A 21,908-nucleotide genomic window follows, 5' to 3' on the forward strand; every position below is an offset into this window, starting at 1 on the left:
GTTGAGTGATTTCTGTAGAAATATAAATATAGACGAGTTATGTATGATAAAAATGATAAAAACGCGTTATTTATAAAAACATTGTTAAATGAAATAAAAACGATGAAAGACTGGTCCGGACCGCGAATAATAATCCTAGGAAATATAATCCGAATAGATGACAAAGACGAGAGACGAGTTATCATTAACGACTATAATTTACTACCAACCAGCGGACATGCCGGCGTTCGCCGAATGGTTAGTAACATCAAGTCTAAATATTATTGGTCAACTTTAGAGAGTGACGTCAGAGACTTCGTGAAAAAATGCAGTAAATGTCAAGTAACAAAGTACTCTAAAAATATACGACAACCTATGGTTATCACGACAACAGCGTCGTCAGCATTCGAGAAAATATACCTCGACTTGCTTGGATCGCTAGACACCGATACGGAAGGTAATAAGTACATCCTAACGTTACAATGCGAGCTAACGAAATATATTGAAGCTTACCCATTGCAACGCAAGGATGCGATTAGCGTAGCAAAAACTCTAGTTAGTAATTTTATATTAAGATACGGTATTCCAGGTATGATATCAACGGACCGAGGTACCGAGTTTATGTCATCCACTATGGAAGAAGTATGTAAGTTATTAAAAATAAATAAGATTAATTCGACCGCTTATCACCACCAATCGATAGGTGCTTTGGAAAATATGCACAAACATTTAGCCGCTTTTATGAGAATTCAGTGCGATGGTCACCCGGACACATGGAGCGATTGGCTACCGTTCTGGTGCTTTGCATACAATACAACAGTACATTCAATTACAAAGTATACCCCATTTGAATTGGTTTTCGGAAAGAAATGTCAAATCCCTAGTAATCTGATTAAAACTGTACAACCACTGTATAATCCCGATAATTATGCTCTAGAATTAAAATACAGACTACAAATAGCTCATAAGGATGCCAAGTAAAATTTGTTAAAATCTAAGGAATTACGAAAAAAATATTATGATAAGTTATCTAACTCAGTGACTTATAAAAAGGATGATCTAGTTTTGATTAAGTCAGAAACTGGAAAAAAATTTGATAATCTTTTTAAAGGACCTTTTAAAGTGATTGAGGACGATGGAGTAAATGTTAAGTTAGAAATAGATGGTAAGATCGATCTTGTTCATAAAAATAGGACTAAGATTTTTAATCAGTGACTCATGTGTTACTGCTTTTTTTTTTTTGTCATGTTGTGTTAACATTAATAGTTTGACTTTATGTAAACATATTTCATAATTGTGTTTTGTTGTACTATCGATATGTTTAGATTTCTTTAAATAAAACAAAAATGTTTGATAGTATATACATAGTTTTATATAAAAAAAAAATGATTTTACATCAATTTTTTTTTCTCAACAACCCCTCAGATGAGGTGTGTGTAGTAGTGTAAGATATAGATATACATAAGTTGACGATGTACGTTGGGTTAGTTACAATACAGACGCTCGCTAGTAAGCACTTGTGTTTGATTACACCTCTCCGTCCCATACATGCCACAACTACAAGTCTAGTAATAGATTCCCTTAAGGAGTTGTCAGATAAGATAAGATAAGATATTTTATTGTCGACATTTTATAAAACTAATTAATACTTTCAGGCAATTGATTGTATATTTTTATTCCATTAACATAAGTTCTTTTTTAGAATGTAACTTGAAGGGCGAACTGTGCATATATCATATCTGTATTGAGAACGTATATTTTCCTCAGAATTACATTAAAAAAAAAAAAGATGTTGTTGTGTTCTTTAACAAATTTGTACAGTACAGTTATTTGTACAGTCAACATCAATAACGGATGAAACAATGATCTAAAAGTATCTGATATTCCGGATAACTTTTCCAAATATAGATAATTCTCTAAAATTTATCCACAAAAGTATATCTTTTACAGTCTAAACTGTTCTACATATAAAACCATCACTTTTTGTTAAGCTGTTACAGAATGGTAGACACTTTTGAAACCTTGTTTGATCCGCTACTTTTGATGCTGACTGTACAACAAGAGAGCAAAGTTTGATATTTCTTCGAGTGCTTGTTTTGAGTCCCGTGCAAGCGAATGATTATATAATAGATCTAATCTAATCTAGATCTAATTTAGAATCTTGAGCGTAGTAAGGGACTCAAAAGCGCACGAGATGTAAATAACTTTGATCTCGTGTAGTACACAAAATTTTTCACGTCAGTCAGCCATCAAAAAAGACAACCTGAAAAAATGTTGGCCCCGCACGTTGAAATGACATTTGAATCTAAAGGTCACTTGAATGTTATTTTGTCTCACTCGGTGAGCAAAATGCGGTTTTGCTCACTGTTTTTAAGCAGCAAATTACCCTTGTTCGAGCTGCTGACGTGAAAAATACATTTCCAATATATATACATGGCAAGGTCAGATTTAGTGTATAAAAAAAGGTCTAAGCGATTCCATTGTTTTTATTTCGCAGACATTTTTTTTGGAGAGCAAAGGTTGTTTGGACATTTACTGAGTTACTCCAGAATATGATGCCACAGGTTAATAATGGATAAAAATTACCGTAATATGCTTGTTTGGCAACGTCTGTTGATATTATGTTGGTTTTTTTTCCGATATATAATTTCCAATTTAGATTACCATCTATAGTTATTCCTAGAAAATTAGTACTCTCTACTTGCTCAATTGTTTTATTGTCAATGGTAATGTATATACTTTGCAACACCTGCTTGGAGTTAGTAAATGTGTAATTTTAAATTTAAAGCTGATAACCAATGTATAACTAATCTCAGAGTCCTATATATTTCGTTACTAATATCACAGTATTGTCAGATATAAATATTGTAGCGTCATCTGTGAATATAACACATAAGTGGTCCATTATTAGAGGAAACTCGTTTACGTAAACTAAAAACAATAATGGGCCCAGGACGCTTCCTTGTGGCACACTCTGAGGATTATGTTCGTAATTAGACTGTACTCTTGTAACTGTTTTCGTTGTTTATCATATAAGTCCAGTACAATAACTTGTGTCCTATCCATAACGTAAGTAAGTTTTAAAACAGGCCCTCGAATGCCCACATGGTCTTAATAGTACTTTGTGTTGTGACAAACATAGTCGAAAGCCTTGAATGGCTATAAAGAGCACAATAGACGTCGTTTTTTTACGTATAACTGCCCATAATTGCCGCAAAATGTAAATATGGCTAATGTAGTATTCTTTATTTTTTGAACCCTAGCTGATTTTTATTTAAAATATTATATTTTTTAATGAATGACAGTATTCTGCTTAAGATAACTTTTTCAAATATTTTAGAAATTTTGGGCAATAATGGAACAGGTTTATAATTATTCACATCTTGTTTAGAACCTTTTTTGTGCAAGGGTTTTATTAGCGTCTTTTTTTTTAATCATCATGAATAACTCCACTTTCCAAAGTTAAGTTTATAATATGAACCAAGGGTCGCGCAATATATTAGACACTTGCTTTAATTAACCTTATTGGAATTTGGTCATATCCCGTATTTTTTTAATTCTTTAACTGCCTTCTAATATTTATTATTTCTTGGACGGTCGCTGGAGTCATAAAATGCTCGTAAAACATGGTTCAGTGATTGATCTGCTAATTTGCGCTTTATTCGAGGTATGATTATTGTTATTAATGAAATGATGATTAAATGTGTTTGCAATTTCGATAAGTTCATTTATTACAATGTTGTCTTTAAATGGATTCTACTGCTTCTTTTATAGTGCTTACTTAAGTTGTGTTATTTTTTATAATTTTCCATGTTGCTTTGCTTTTGTTTTCACTCTGATAAAATTTATACTTGTATTGCATTTAGATTACCTTGGTACTGCTTTCAAGACCTGGCAGTATTTTTTTGTACTTATTTTTAATTGTATCGCTATTAGACTGCATTGTCTGTAAATATAATTGCCTTTTGCGTTTACTAGCTCTTACTATTGCTCTTGTTTTCATTTTAGTTTACTTTTGTGTGTCACCCTATTTTTTGCATTATATGCAAAGATCATAAATGAGAGTAAACCTATCAATGAAAGCTCTATATCGATTATCGTCGTGCGTCAGATTATGACAGTGACGATATTTTTTCTATATCTAAACAACAACAAAAGTGTTAAACGAGTCTCACAGGAGATTTAAATTATAGACCGAATGTGATGATTATTGTTTAATGTGTCTTATCTCCTATTCCTTGTATTTTGTTTGTAGTAAAATGTTAATTAAGATTTTAGCAGACATGTAACTGTTTTTATTTTAATTGTCATTATAACTTTTCTACAATATGTTCAGAAACGATAAGATAATCGTCTAAACCTGTATCTGTGGTAACGTCTTAATGTTTACGTTAAAAAAAAACGATAACTAATACTTTAATTACATTCAAATTTAGAGCAACTCTTATAAACAAAGCTATTTGATTTGATCTCTATTTTAATGTAAGTCGAGGTGACGTTTTATTTTAAATGAAGTTCAATTACAAACAGTATTCGAATTTAATTTTAACCAGCAGTCACACAATAGACTACCTATTATTAGATTTCCTTCACGAGTAATGAGCTAATGCACCGGAAGTTGCACTTGTACGGATGGCCGGATGTGATGATTCTTAACTAAATCAGGCTAAATTCGTTGACATGGCGGGTAATAATTTTAATAAAATGTCGCTTGATGATTTGTAGTACCGTTTATGTCAGTTTTAATACCCTTTGTAATAAATATGTGCAGTTAGAATGAAGTATTTTGTAAAAAAAAAGGTTTTAACAAATTAAAAATGTTGAACTTGTATGATGTTTAAGATGGCAACACTGCTATATAAGGTGGATTATGGACGCTAGAATAGGTGGAATGTCAGCGATAAACGAGAAAACCCTTGTTAGATATATTTGTTAACTTGACATTATGGTAACCACGAATAATTGTAAGAAATTGTAATACTTACCTGATAACAACTTAAAATAAAAGGGTTTGAAATTTTAAACAGAGTTTGGATTTATGAAAATAGTATGGTAAAGGTGGTTATACATTAACTGCAAAAGGTCGCGCCCAAGGACACACCTAGCGCACCCTTCACTTTTATCATGAAAACAAAAAGTACTTAATGTTAAGGTGTTTTTCTTTGTTGCGAGTTGCCTAGCTTGAATTTTCACGCGCCGCTACTGACACACATAATATATAAATATTTAATGAAAGTGACTTGTTATACTTACACTTTTTTTGTCTCTGGACAGTAATTAAAAAGGTTAGTAGTTCTGTTTGTGTTTTCTGGGAACGGTGCATAGCCGGTTGGCTCGCGGCACTGGAATCTTAAGTCCATACAAATAGTGTCAAGACGTACAATGTGACGATTACGACCTTCAGTGTAGTTTTTACAAACCACATCAGGGCTGAAACACATAAAATAATATATTTTTAAAAGACCAAGTAAATAATGGAAAACAACCAGCCTAGAGCATATCGGGCCATGCTGTTCGGTTAGTTACCCGCATATCGGTTCAGTTAGTTACCCTCCTATCGCAACAGGCAGACTTAAAAGTAGGCTTTTTGTAGATACTATAAATGATTAATAATCATATTCTACCGCATAGATTTATAATTAGCATAGATGCCTAATCTGTACATCCCTAGTGAAGCCATTTCGAATACGACATTATGTCGCACTCGTGTCATCGTATCCGAACGGCCTCCCGGTTATGAATTAAAAATACAAGAAAGATGGTTGTTTATGCGGTGAATGGGTGTCACAAGACTGTGGGATCAGTGAATAAAAACAAACCGCCACATATAACATTTCACGCGTAAGTATAGAGTTTGATGTGATATTTTTACGTAATTGTAAAAACAAAAATCCAAATTTTTGTCAGTCGCCATTACTTATAAATGTTGTCAGGTGATATGAATCTTTTTTCCTCCAAATGAGGCATGACGATTACATTGATAAACTTAAAGTTCCTTTGTATGACTATAGAAAATTATATTCTTTTTTAGTTTTTCTTTCTTTTATTTCAAATTATGTTTTGTCTTTTATAACATTACAGTTTAAATTCATATTTTTATTATGTGTAATATTCGTTTTAGATTTCCGACTGATCCGCTTCTATCTGCAAGATGGACGGAAAGTTTCAGCTACAGGGGGCCTACCGCGAAAACCGAAATTCGCAAATTGCGGGGATCTTTCTCTTTTACTCTCACTAAGACGTAATTAGAGTGACAGAAAAATGCCCGCAATTGACGAACTTCTATTTTCGCGGTAATGGCCCAGTTCCAGGGCTATTGATATGTTGCAAACAGAATTTTAACGTCACTCTTTGTAAATAGGCTCATAAAATTATTGTTATTATTTTGTGCATATTTGTAAAATAAAAAATCCACATTTATTTATTTAAACCTTATTTCACAAAATACAGAAATGCAAAGTCCCGAAAAGAAACCTTGAAAGCTTTTCCTACAAATTTAATATCTACATACACACTTCCAAATGATTGATAGCCAAGTATAAGGATGTGGTTAAAATCCCTCTACTTTGAGGGGAATAAATGAACACTGGCAACCCATTTTTGTATATACGTGTGTCGCTGAGCGTAAGATACGAGCGTCGAACGCACACATCGATCGTGTTTCGGCTTCACTTTTGGCAGATTAGCCTTATAAGGACTAACTGTCTATGTGTCAGTGTATGGTCAGTGTTCTACCACTTATCTACCATATGAAAGCCCGGGTGACGGGAGCAAAAATGCACTTTTCCTAGTGCTATCGACATCCATACGAAATTTTTTTGAATCAGAAATTTATTGATCAAACTCATTATCTTACATGCCAGGTGTCTTACATACTTACACAATATTACATCAGGTACCTAGGTAAGCTTACATTATAAAATATATTATTTCGGTTAACTAATTACATACAATATCATCATACTCACGGGAATGATCGTAATAGTAAAATAAGAGTGACATATCTAAATACATACTTTTATCATAACTTACAAACCTCTTTATCATATTTGCTTATCGCAATTGTAAACAACCGCTATCTGACATTGACTCAAGTCAATCAATGCCAATCTTAGAAATTATATACTACGAATTAATTTACTATCATTAATTCATTAACATTATCCAGTCGACATGCTACGCAAGAAGAAACTACGTACTTGGATAACCGATTACGCGGAATATATAGAAGATCGAGGTGAAAATCCATTTCAGGACCATTCTAAATCTACTGTAGTAATCGGGGCAAATTTAAATAATTCATAGTAGTGTGTACTACGCAGTTCCACTTCTTTCCCAGATATCAAATTATTTTAGGTTGAAACGCCAACGTTTTTCTTCAACACATCCTGATATTTATTGTGAATAACTTTACCTTGAGGATGTAAACGTAATCTTGACAAGTGCACTTTCAACTTTTGGACGATATTTAAACTGATTGACTTGAGTCAATGTCAGATAGCGGTTGTTTATAAATCCGATAAGCAAATACGATATGAAAAAGGTTTGTAAGTTATGAGAAAAGTATCTATTTAAATAAAAATAAACTAGAATGTGTTTCTTTAATTGCATTTACCATGACATTAGGTGTACAACATATTATGTTGTTACTCCAGAGATGTAAAAAAATTGATATTTTGCCCAATCCCATTATAGGAGCTGTACAACTGGATACCTCCTATAATAGGTATGACAAACTTATACAATGATGCTTGTCATGCCATAATTTCATGTTTTAAGAATACATAAGTAAATTGTAGTTAACAAACATGTCAATTATTTTAAAATTTGAGGTTTGTGGTAGTATGGTATAATAGTCAGCAGCATTACTGCAGCAGTATTGCAACATCACATTACTGCTGGCCGCAATTCTGAGGCAGCAATGCAGTCTGCAGTCATGTCGCGCTGCAATACTGCTGCAGTAATGCTGGTGCAGTCTGAATACGAATGAGCCCTAATATATTAAATTGTAGAATTAAATACATTTATTTTAAATTAAAATCGATGTTCTCTATTCTCATTCTAACATTTCAGATCGTTTGGTTCGTGTACTCATGTCCCAATATAGGGGACCCATCACTGGTTCCTTTGCATTACCGGAGTTCCATCACTGGAGCTTTTCTTTTCTTCGACACGTAGCAACAAAAAAGCTACTTAATCAAATTTACATTTCTCTTGCTCAGTCGGTTCTTGCATACTGTATTCCAATCTGGGGTGGTGCCACAAAAACAAAGTTTTTGGAATTAGAAAGGGCTCAAAGAGCGTTAATCAAGGTAATGTACTTTAAGCCCTATTCATGCCCTACCAGTGAGCTCTACCAAATTTCGGAACTGCTCTCAGTTAGAAAGTTATATATAATTAATGCAGTTTTACGAAGACATAAAGAAACCATATATACACCCGAAAGTCCCGAAACAGACGAAAATAAATCTAAACGAAGAAAACCTGATGTGATAACAGCTCCTGTACCAAAATCTGTTTTTGCAAAGAGGCAGTATGTAGCTCAATCGGTTAAATTGTATAATTTTATAAATAAGTTGTTAAATATTTACCCCGTAAGCGCTAAAGAATGTTTAAATAAACTAAATATATGGATTAAAACTAAAAGCTATAATGACGTTGAAAACATATTAGTTGGAGTCGTCTAATATTAATTGTATATTACTACATCATTTAAAAAAAAACGGTTTATTCCATCAGCTAATGCATTGGTCTTCAGATTCATTTTCGCACACAAACACACACACACACACACACACACACACACACACACACACACACACACACACACACACACTTATTCCCTTGATTATTAAAACTTTATAAAAAATGTTGTCCAACAAATTGTACCTTCAAAATTATAAATCTACGCTTTCTCTATTAAGAACAGATTTTTGTTAAAAATTGTTTTATATACTTACTAAATTTCTTTCTATTTTTTAAGTTATAAAAAAAAATGTTCGTTTTAAGTCTTAAGCCTAGCTATTGTACCTATATGTAAAAATTCTGTTACCACCTACGGGAGAGCGGTGTCTCTTGACACAAGTGTCATGTACGCTTAAAAAGTGGCACCAGCCCAGTCAAAATCACGTTTGTTTGTGCTAACTCAATAAACATTTTATTATTATTTATTATTATAGCTTTGTGGTCCACGACTGGAGATAAAAATAAATAATTTTAATTTGTTGATTATGTGGAAACGAATTCCAGTATCTTTTGTACAATACGCCTGAAACATAAAAGATGGATAGAACATTCAACAAGAATTTGTACATGTATCAGGGAAATGTCACAAATGATACAAATTACGTCTTAAATGTCCCATGACTGGTGCCGTTACCCTAAATCGTTAATTTGCATTTCTCTCGCTAATAATTCCTGTTATAATGAAAATCGTGATCATACATTTTATTATAAAAATAAAACAATAAATTAGTTGTTTGTAACGTGTAATCAGTACCTAATAAAAAAAAATTAACTGCCGAAATTTGATTAGTTGTGTTAGAACATATAAACCAAACAGGTTTTAAACCCAATGTTCCTTAGCTGGAAGCTATTTTGTTTTGTCTGTGTTTCTTTATATTGTCAGTTTACAAACAAATAAATACACGTATCGTTTTGCTGTCTGCGACAATATAATGTTTTACTCTATTCAATCCTGGTAGAATTCCACTCCAAACCCAATAAGTTGACCGGTTAAGTACGTGCCTTTATTTATTTTATTTATTTTATCTTTATTTATTTATTTATTTTATAATGTTTATAACAAAATTCAGACAGCTATAAATATAGATTAAGGGCAGTCAGCTATTACGTACATCAATGGCAGTCAGCCACTTGATGGCCTCGTTGCTAAGGGTGGTCAGGTCTCCAGGAGGTCCATTGGCATAGCGCGTTATGGGAGATCCTCAATAATGCGCTGGATTGTTTGGGCAGCCTCACCGCAATTGCAAGCCGGGAACTCCACCCATTCACACCGGGGTTTGTAATGAGCACAGCGGCCATGGCCAGTGCGAAGTCTGTTAAGGTTACACCAGTGCCATCTTGGGAGGTCAGAAGTAAACCACTAATAGTTTTACTTAATAAAATAAAACCCCATTTACAATAAAAATATCTTTTAAATAATGTTTTTATTATTAAGTACTAGCTTCTGCCTGCAATCAACTTCGTCAGCGTCGAATTATGATCATCATTAATTAAAACTCTGCCCTTTATCTTTTCTCCATCTTAACTAACTCCACTCAAACTATCACCATACCAAAGATCACCCTTAGCGACGAGGCCATCAAGTGGCTGACTGCACTAAATATACATCTATAGCTGTCTGTATTCTGATAAAAAAAAATGCCATACGATTAAATAAATAAAAACCATACCAAAGAACATGGACAACTTTGTATGGATCCTGGTTTCCTGCTCCAAAAACAAACAGAAATGAGAGTTAAGTCATTAGATAGGTATTTATATGTATGTACTCGTACTTTATTTCGTTCTATGGGCGTGGACTTATTGGATCGAGCAATGGAATTCCACTTGGTGCCCATTAGAACGAAATGAAGTTCATACTTAGAAATACAATTAAAAAATTAAATACAATTAAATTATTTATAAAAAAAAAAAAAAGAAATACGTATCTAATGACCTAATTCTTAACTCTGTTGGGTCTTGGACCATGTCTTTTCATCTAAAACCGTTCAGCGGTATAAGCGTGAAGATGTAACAGACAGACATGCGGAGTTACTTTCGCATTTATAATATAATTAGGGATAGCGACTGCGCCAACTCAAACGCAGTGCATGTCCCTTGCACCAATGTTAGTACGAGGGAGATGCATTGTGAGTTAGTTTACGTAGTCGCTAGCAAATATGTCAGAGTCAAACTTATGGTAAGGATACCGGTTACTACCTCACTATTTACTTTCACGCGTTAAAGCAAACCGATATTACGTGTATCATTCCGTGTATTTATAAAGAATAGATAGTTGTCTTACTTCATGACTTCCCAGCAGTTCAATAAGTCCTTGATGCATGGCGGCAGGTATAAAGTTCCGCGATGGCGAGGCTCAAAGAAATTCGTCATTGACTGATAATTGGTTTTGCCACTAAACATATATTGTCCCGATGTCCATCCTGCCACTGCAACCAACAATGTAAGATATGTACAGCCAACACCAATGGTAAGTAGCGTTTGAAACAACGCGTCAGAAGTATCTGCCACCATGGCAGCGTATTCTGATTGTAATAACAGAGGGCCTAGTCAAGATGACAAGCGTACATCGACAAACGCCAACAAATCAAAATAAAACCGTCAAGAGCATGTCGGGCCATGCTCAGTGTAGCGTTCCGTAGTTACTCTTCCGTCACAATAAGCTAAACTGGAGCTTAAAGTATAGTAGATTGTTAACCAAGGGATGAAACGGTACCTTTCACCAGCGTTAAAGAAATAGGCAAATTTACATAATCAGTACCTAATTAAAGTAATAGACTTACTTGCAATCGGAGACTTTGCATGTCTAAAGATAAATATCCCATAGCGAAAAACATTTAGATTGCTATATAGATAAACAAAACACATATTTTAGCAAACTGCAGTAATTTTAAAATGATTTGGTTCATTAAAGCATGAAAAAGTAAAGTATAACAATAAGTCCTAGACATAATGCATCGTACATGAGTGCAATAAACAAATTTTCACGTCAGCAGCTCGAACAAGGGTAATTTGCTGCTTAAAAACAGTGAGCAAAATCGCATTTTGCTCCCCGAGTGAGACAAAATAACATTCAAGTGACTTTTGGATTCGAATGTCATTTCAACGTGCGGGGCCTAATACAAGTTCGAAATATTTGGCTTCTATTGTCTTTACCCCTTTCACGTCATTAGCAAAAAGAAAGAGACAAAAAAAGTGCATACGTAATTCAACGGTATATTGACGGTTTATAATAGACCCCCGAAATAAGTCAGACCGCATCGTTCTAAAACACTCTACGAGTCTACATTCGTAATAATTAATTAATGAAATAAAAGTTTAAAATTTAATAAAAACCATATTTTACGTATTTTATTATACAATCAAAACAATGAACTTATTCAAATTTACGCAATTGTTACGCAGTAAATAATTCTACTTAACTACTTGTAACGATCTCTACTATAGTTGACAAAAAGTAGTACCCGGAATTCGGACCGGATCTTACAAAGGTTTTTTTTTTTACAAAAAAAAGTTGTCGATTGAACTGTCAATTGATGTTCGTTAATTCATTATTTTCGTATTATTTTATTGAAATATTTATTGTGGTATAGTTTTATTGCGGTAATTAAAGATAATTGTCAGAATACCTTCAGAAAACATGAGTTAAATAGTGATCCGTCCGTCTGGATTACATTTTTTTAGGTTGTATTTTTTGATGGCTGACTGACGTGAAAATTTTTGTGTACTACACGAGATCAAAGTTATTTACATCTCGTGCGCTTTCGAGTCCCTTACTACGCTCAAGATTCTAAATTAGATTCACGAGCGTAGCGAGCGTATTATAGAATCTTTCGCTTGCACGGGACTCAAAACAAGCACTCGAAGAAATATCAAACTTTGCTCTCTTGTTGTACAAATAACTATTGTCTCTTACTTTTTAATTTTTACTCTTTCGTTCTAAAAATTGCCAATAGTCAACGGCTTTACTCATACAGCCAATGAAACTGTTTTAGACAAATTAAATAAAAATAGAATGAGTTAAATAAGCAAATTTTTTTCTTAAATTTTAGCTTATTTACATATTTTAATGTCGTAATAACGTTTAACAACTGTGAATGTACGTCTTTTTACTATGAAGGTGAAACTTTTTGCGATAACTCAAAAACAGCTAAACTTATCATGTCCGCTATAGTTTTCATTTAACGTCTTTCTATTTCCACAATTTTTTTCATATTTTTTGGACCTATGGTTCAAAAGTTAGAGGGGGGGGACACATTTTTTTTCTTTCGAAGCGATTATCTCCGAATATATTCACTTTATCAAAAAATGTTTGTTGAATACCCCTATTGGTTTTGAAAGACCTTTTTTCCAACGATACCCGACACTGTAGGGTTGAAGCAAAAAAAAATTCACCTCCACTTTACGTGTAGGGGAAGAAACCTAAAAAAAAATTAGATTTTGTGGTACGACTTTGTCGGCTTTATTGATTTATATGTCCATGCCAAATTTCATCTTTCTAGCACTTACGACCACGGAGCAAAGCCTCGGACAGACAGACAGACAGACGGGCATGCGCATGGCGAAACTATAAGGGTTCCTAGTTGACTACGGAACCCTAAAAATGTATTGGGATGACAGATGATATGAAGTAGTCCACACCACACATTACTTTATTAAGACTGTATGAGGCAATAGGGCGGCTACCGGGAAAAATCGAAATTCGTCAATTGCGGGCATTTTTCTCTGTCACTCTAATTACGTCTTACTAAGAGTAAAAGAGAAAGATCCCCGTAATTTGCGAATTTCGGTTTTCGCGGTAGGCCCCCAGGAGTGGTCATTTCTCCATACAAACGTCGTCTGTCGTTTAGCGCAGCGCCAGCGTGGCGAAAGTTGACAGTTTCCGCACGGAAAACCGAAATTGAGTTTTATTTGTAAGTAAGTTTTTTATTTTATTATTGTTTAAGAGCAGGGAGATATATAGCATAGATTGGGCCTGGTGAGCTGACTCTTTCCCCATTTTTTATAAACTTTGAAATCCTTTTGTTTTCTCTCACATTTCGTCGTTATACACACGCACATATTCATACATACATACACACATACCCTCACATAAACACTTTCACTTACATACAACTTACTGAGACCTTTTTAACTGTTTTTGTGCTTAGTTTGATAGTTAGTCATATAATAAAAAAATCTTATTTAATTTAGCTTTAACAATAATGTATTCTGTTAAAATGAGAACCGCACCATTTCGATACTTCAGCTCTGAGATTCCCACGTGACAGGCTGAGCCTAGTGTGGGGATCAATGTACTGCTGGTCTTGTAATGCCAAATTCTTGAAATAAATATATTATTCTATTCTTTATCAGACACAATTCTAGTCTCGTTTACAGACACAATTTAGTCTACTTTAAAAACGCACCGAGAAGGTAATATCATAAACAAGTCCTTTAGGTTTATAATCGCCCAAATCTAAAATAAAACCGAAATTTTAGCGTTTCTTTTTTCGTTTTTTGACAAAGTTGCGTTCGGCGCTCGAAGACACAAACTTGGGTTATTCATTGAGCCAACATCATTAACAAGTTCACAAAAAATCAGAACATCCGGATTTGACGCAGACAAATCCCATAAAAAAATCGACAATGTTACTGTATATGGATTATATCCTAAATGTCAAATAATTTATATTATCGATAAAGTTAGGGCTTACTGTTACGATATTTCGTTTGATGTTTGGTCGGATAAAAAAAACCTTAGCGCTTTTTTGAATCATTGAATAGAAATCTTAAGGCCTTTCTCGAGGGCCTGTATTGATTCGAATCCTGAGTTTTTGGCTTTTGCTCAATAGATAAAATCACGAATATAGGTCTAAAATGTACTGAAACATTTGTAACAAATTATGCACAAAAGCTAAAAATATGAAAATTACTTCTAAAAATCGGTAATACCATGATGACTTTTTTATTTATTATATTATTATTTACTTCACAGTAAATTATGAAGACACAGTTAAGATTAAAAAAAAAACATTATATCCTCGCTACCGGGCACGCAGCACGCACTTCCATCTCAGAGAGTGAGAGAAGAACACGAACTTATTGCACCTTAAGAGGCAACAGGAGTGGTCATTTCTCCATACAAACGTACTCGACTGTTTCCTCCGTGGTTTTTGAAGCTGGAGCAATGATTTTTTGAACACAGATTAATATTACCAATATCTGTGTCGGTATGTTTTGATTTTTTTTTTATATTTTTTTTTCAAAGCACTAGAGGAGGAAAGAGTCGAGTACGAAACCTCTATTATTGAGATTTTTACGGAGGATTTTTCGCCTGAGCTGCAGTTGTCCCTATCGCACTAATTTTAGGGGCGGGGTCAAGTTTTTAAATATGTACACAGACAGAAAAGTGATGGGCAATAATCGACATTTAACGTCGATAATCTAGTGATGTGAGTAGGTATCGATAAACCATAACAAAGTCGCGATTTACCTGTTAGTAGGCGAAGTAAGTGAAGTGAGTATGCACTTTGGTCTCAGGTGATACCGTTTAGCAATATTTACTTGGATTATACAAAATTCGCGGATGCACTAGCTACACGACTAACTTCTGGCTAATCCCCAAAAAAGGAGGGGAAAAGTCGGCGAGTTTTCCTAAAAAAAATCCTGTCTTTATGTGTAACTTTAGCGATAAGATATTATAAAACTTCGAATGTCGATTTTTTTTAGGAAAAAATGAGTTTTAGCCGATATAACAAAACACGTGCTCATTATTTTTTGCTGCTTTCAAACATATACTCAAGCCAGCCATTAACTAGCAAGTTGCTTGAGCATCACTTTCTATAGGAGTTAGAAGATTTAGTAACTTTTTAGTACTTTGAAGGCCATTTTCTCCTAACAGGTTGAGCTTGGGCAGCTAAAAAAAATACGTGTCCGTTATTTTAGACTACTCTATAACATATATCAAAATGAATCAAATCGGAGTCGGACAGCTGGGTACCCTTCCTTGTAAGAAGGTATATAGATGCTTCATAAAGTATAATGGCGAAAAGACGGGAGTAGAAGCAATCGATCAATATTGTTGTGAATGTGCGAATTGGTTAAGAACAGTAGGTTGTTGTTCACATGTAGCGGCAATTATATATTACTTGTCGTATGGCAGATTTTTATCCAGAATTCCGCGGCCTAGCCATAAACTCTGTGCACTGTTCAAGACCGAAGGTATAAATGTTAGTATTAATACAGACAGTGACGAGGATGAGTAATTATAAGTGTTATGTTTAGGTGTAAATTGTAGGATTTTAATAAAATGTGCTTTACTTTTTTAGTTTCTTTTGATACGTAATATTTTTTTAAGGCAGTATTGCGTGTGTCATAATAGACCTCAGCTTCGCTTCGGCCGATAATTACATGTGTTCTGAGACATTTCTTATTTTATTGGCCTCGGTATGTAATCTACTATTGCTGTACGTAAACAACTACTACGTAAACATTCCTATTATGAAATACGCAATACTGCCTTAAAAAAATATTACGTATCAAAAGAGTGTAAACAATTTTTCTGCTCGACTAGCTGCTGCTCGTTAATACCTACTAAATGGTTGTAAAAGCGGAAGTACACAATGTGTAACCTACAGACGCCTTAAGTCGAATGGCCTGCATTAGGAAGACATTTTTACCTTGTTGCCACAAATGGATTTTTATAAAAAAAATATATTTCATACAATATTGTATTGTAAATACCTAAAAATTGAGGTTGTCGCCCTCTTGTAAATAGAATAAAAAAAAATTTAAACATAAAAAAAATATTTTTTTAGGCCTTTGTAAATAAGTTAGAACCTTGATTTTTTTTTTGAAAATGTATTGCTATTAGTGCCATGTATAATCCGAATTTCAAAGAAATCTAACCATTAATGTAGCTTAGAAAAATTAAAAAAGATTTTATATATATTTTTATCCAAACCAAGGGGGATCCAGGCTTGAAATATTGTAAAATGATATCTTATAATAAGACCAATTAACGCTTCTAAGAAAGGTATACATTTCAGCCAGGGGCAGTTTCACTATAGGATTGCGGCTTAACACGCAAATATCGATAAAACACTCTGACCACACCGTTATTATATCGAATGGCAAATAGTCGTATCACAATTAGAAGTTCTTAGTCACATGGAAAGTTTTGTTCGGACGTTTTGACGGTGCCAGTGGAAGGAAACAATTCACAAAAGGCCAAAGAGGGAAATATTTCACAAAAGGATAAAGAGTATAAAAACTTACAACACAGTGTGAACAACCAGATCCCACCACTCATTCTGAAGCTGTGTACACTCTGAACGGGCTCCGAACTCTCTGAAGTTCTCACGTCGTTTTATAAGTCTTGTAACTGTGTGAGGAAAGGGGCCGGCCGCTTCTCCATACAAACGTAGTCCCCATTTTTCTCCCTTAATATTAATGTGATAGATTTTTTTGTGCAATTTGTTGTATATTAACTTCGTAGGCTATGTCTCTTCGTTTGATATTTTTTGATTATTGTATAAGTTTGGAGCGAAGTCCCTAATGTAAGGAAAATATTTGTATGGACAGGCGGTTTTAGGGCGGTCGTTCACTTTTGTCTTAATTAACTTGTTTAATGAAAAAATCTGTTTAGCGATGTTAATAGCATAACTGACTGAATAATTCAGTATTTAATAGACTTCATTATGCCCCTAGTCCACAGAGTGTTAATTAGCACATTGATAACATTTTTTCATCACACTTGGTCGAAAAAGATATTACCTATTTCATGCAGATATACTGAAGGACAGAGGCATATATTGTTCCAACGGGAGTTATGGGTTGTGAAAAAAAGCTAAAACTCCCGAGGAAGATGTAGATTTTTTTTATTGTTTCACTAATTCATACGAATCAAGTAGGTATAAATGAGTTTTACGTTTAAAATACTGACGTTTATAATTTATTTTTATCGTCTATCTTAAATAATATTTAATTTGATTAATTTAATAGCCGTTTCAAATATTTTTACAAAATTTTCAATTTCTGGTTGGCTGAATGCCGGACCTTCAATGCCTAACCTGTCAAAGAATGACAATATGGGGGACGAATTCAAAGAGCATATAATCACTACGTTCTAGACGAATTTTTGGGTAGTTGCCTTCGGAAGGTATTATTTCGCTTAAAATTTAGTTTTTTCTTCGCAAGTGTGATGAAAAACATAGCGTGGTAACTCCGGGGGTAAGAATATTGCAAACTCGAGTCTTGAGTTTTTAAAATTGGAGTTGACTTTATGAATAAATGAGTATGAGTATGAAAGCGAACGAGTTTGCTAAAAAATGTACCCACTACCATTTCCTACCACTGAAGCACTGTACCCATAGATGGTAGGATTAACTAGATGTGCTATATGCGTGCGCCCGTAAGGAACAGAACATACGCAATGCGCCAAATTAAAACATTAAACATTCCTGCAGTGGCAGCATGGTTCCATTTTTATCACTTGTCACTATGCCCGTCACTTTCGCACTTACAAACTTGTCAGAACGTAACAGACATGGTGACAAATGATAAAGAACCGACCATCTTAACCATGCTGCCACCGCTGACAACATACCAAAAACAACTTACGTAATTTGGTCGGGTTATTTGTTGTCCACTATAAGCCATATTAACATTTAGGATGGAGAAAAAAAAAATTTTTAAGAAAAAAAACCGACTTCAATGAGGGAGACCGGTGAAAGAACGATTATTGTTGATTTTAGATTTCATATGATGAAATTAAAAAGAAAGCGTCCTACGCCTAATTATGTAGAAAAGAAAAGTAACATGTTTTTTTTTGCCACTGCACCCACCTTGAAACATTTCAGATTTGCCCTATGGTTGACTGGTAAGATACCCGCAATAGGGTATTCGACTGTACCATGCATGAAATAAAGCACCAGATAATTATTAAAAAAACTAAATAGGATAGAAATATAAAAATGTGCCTTGAAAACCTAACTGCTTGGCAAAGAGAACAAATTGCAAAACGTGAACTATGCATCATCGAAGAGTTCCGTTCTGTTCATCATCAGCAGTTCCACTTCATCAAATGTCACTTCTACAAATGTAAATGCTTGCTTTGATGATGAAAATACTAATATCACTATAACATTTGAGCCTTTAACATTTGAGGAGTTCCCTCGATGCCTCATGGACCCCATCGTCAGAACTCGAACTTGACAAAAGTTTGTCTTGAAAATCTAATTTACTTAACAAACACAGCGAAGAGGAGAAATCGCTAAACGTATACTATGCGTCGTTGAAGAGTTCCATTCTGATCATCATCAGCAGTTCCACTTCATCTAATGTCACTTTTTTAAATGTCAATGCTTTATTTGTCAAAGAAAATATAAAAATCACTATATGTATGCCTTTCACATTTGAAGAGTTCCCTCGATTCCTCATGGATCCCATCATCAGAACTGAGTTTTGACAAAAACGGGACCAATCTGTATATATATATATATATATAAATTCAAACAAAAAAATAATTTTCAAAATCAGTTCAGAAATGACGGAGTTATGGAGTAACAAACATTAAAAAAAAAACACAACCGAATTGATAACCTCCTCTTTTGAAATCTTGAAGTCGGTTAAAAAGAGAAACTGTGACAAGGAAAAACAATCTGCTACTCCTACTGAAAGTTCCATAAGAGCATATCCAAGTGCCAATCACATCCACACTTTATCAGGCCTGATATCAGACCCGATTTCGGGCACGAACAAGAGTATTTTTCCGTTTCACCAAATAACAGCACATCGTTTACAATATTTGAAATGTAAAATAATGGTTCATATGCAAATATATCAAACATTGAACATTTTCGGCAATTCGATAAAAAGTAGTTTTTACGTTTCAAATATTGTTAACGATATGATGATATTCCGTGAAACGGAAAACGATTATCAGGCCCGAAATCGGGACTAATTTTGGGCCCGATATCGGGAAGTGTGGATGTAATTGGCGCTTTGTTGTACCCCTATGTATGACTGTACCCTTATTTTAGTAATTTTTTCATTGTAAATTTATAATTTTTTGACATAATTAACCTATTATCGTGTGTAATGACTAATTAGTACTTAAGTAATAAAGATAAGGCGGTGAGATTTCGTTCATGTCACTTAATAAAGTACAAAATAATTACAGTTATCGAGTATACTTAAGACCCAGTAAGTTCTTGATCTTCTCTCACTGACTGTAAGCGAGATGGATGTATGAGCCCGGGAGTGCGATTAACTTGCTTGATAATTTTAACTACGTTTAAATAAAAACAGTAATCGATACCTTCCCCCAAACATGATACTCTCGATTTTTGAAGCAATTTACTCATAAGCTTTTGTGCATAATCTGTTAAAAAAATTTAAAGTGCATTTTTGACAGATGTTCTTTTTTTCTCTAATGAGCGAAAGTCAAAAACTCAGAATTTGTACATTATTGATTGCTAATTAAAGTTATGGCAGCCATATTGTGATCCAAAAAGAGCGCTGCGACAAAATTCCTTTTTTAAAATTCAACTGCACCTTAATTACAGTACCGGCCAAAAGTATATCACCTCCATGTTTTTGCGGTAGAACTGTTTTTATATTTGTATGCACTTTCCATCCCACAACTTAAGGTAGTCTACTTCCTATGTGTGAGCGATGAGAAAAATTGTTCTCATGTTATGGTTTTTTCAAAGGTTTTTTTTTAATATATAGCCAATGTAATTTTTTTAATACAGCTTTTTAGGGTTCCGTAGTCAAATGGCAAAAAACGGAACCCTTATAGATTCGTCATGCCCGTCTGTCTGTCCGATTATTAGTACCTATTGTAATTCACAGTATTTAATTGCAATATTCATCACATATTTAAACTACGTAAAACTTGCAATCTACAAACTAAATTTTTACTCTATACATGCTCATACAAAAAAACGCAAAGGTGGTATGTTATCGGCCGTTACTGTACATATTACCTAGCAATCAAAGATTATAAGGAGAATTTACAGGGACATTAAATTAGTTTAGAGATATTCAGTTTATCTTTCTTTAATAAACATACAAAGTATATCCTAGACTAAACTTAATCACTAACCCGGTTATTCATAAAACTTTACGGGCCTGATTTAGTTAAATTATTCTTTATCCCTTTCTTACAAATACATAAGTCAAAATGATAGATAAAGACAAACGATTCACAGCTAATTCAGGCCAGTAACACGTCTATGAATAACGCCATAAACAAAACATATAGAGCAGGGGTCACCAATTAGTTTCTTCAGGGGTCCGGCTATTAAAATAAAATGACCATCGCGGTCCGTTTCTACTTGAGTTTATTAAATACGCAAATGTAATGTACATCACAAAGGAGGTCGGCGGTCCGGATCCGGACATAGAGTCAGACCAAGCTAACTCTGCAGCGATTTTCAATCGCAGACTGTGCGTTATATTGAACGTCAGAGTTCTATGAAATTACAAAGTATAAATAACACTTGCACAGTATGTGCTAAATCGCCGCAGTCTTGGCCTGACTCTATAAATAACTTAGGTACTTACCTATTTAACTCGCCCCGGGCTGCTCCCGATGCAAAGGTGCTCATCACGCTCGCTGCTCGGTTTCCTGTGGCTGGATATATTGTCTCTAAAATTCGCAGGCATTAGGCAAAATCCATGTTATGTTTTCTTTGCTAATATTCTCAACAGAAAGCTGACCAAACTGATTATGTTTTAAAAATGAAAAATAATATTTGTATGTCTGATTTTCGTTGTCATTGTCAGAATAGGCCCAACGGAGGCTATTATTAAGTATCATGTAGTATTACAAGCATAAGGGAACCTTCCCTGCGCTTTGTAGGTGTTTTTTACTTAGAAGAGTAGATTTTTTGCAATAACTGAAAAACGGTTGAACGAATCATGTTCTACCAAGCTCTTACGAAAACTACCATAAGATAACCTGGGAATTGTTATTGACAGTGGTCGGATTCGAAAACTAATTTATGTTTAAAAAAAATTAAACATGTTGCGGGCAGTTCTTTGACTAAACGTGTTTACCAGGCCCTCTGTCAGTCACTTCTCACATATTGCATATCATCTTGAGGAGGCGCGTCTTAGTCTAGTCTTATAAATCTAGAAAGGGCACAGCGAGCAGTGTTGAAAGTCATGCACTTCTTACCATTTTTGACCCCTAC

General features: G+C 34.1%; 1 protein-coding gene across 1 annotated transcript in view; it reads right to left on the reverse strand.

Annotated features, from left to right (window-relative positions):
* LOC133523254 (uncharacterized) overlaps nt 1-17,471 on the reverse strand; it is a 39,859-nt gene extending 22,388 nt beyond the window's left edge. Inside the window, exons 1-3 of the mRNA XM_061858744.1 lie at nt 16,984-17,471; nt 11,009-11,153; nt 5,233-5,409 (exon numbers count right to left, since the gene is read on the reverse strand). Coding sequence (XP_061714728.1) covers nt 5,233-5,409; nt 11,009-11,153; nt 16,984-17,017 — 356 coding nt within the window. The 5' untranslated portion in view covers nt 17,018-17,471. The remainder of the gene's footprint in view (nt 1-5,232; nt 5,410-11,008; nt 11,154-16,983) is intronic.
* Nucleotides 17,472-21,908: the final 4,437 nt, after the last annotated feature.

This window comes from Cydia pomonella, chromosome 1, assembly GCF_033807575.1.
Source record: "Cydia pomonella isolate Wapato2018A chromosome 1, ilCydPomo1, whole genome shotgun sequence".
NCBI lineage: Eukaryota > Metazoa > Arthropoda > Insecta > Lepidoptera > Tortricidae > Cydia > Cydia pomonella.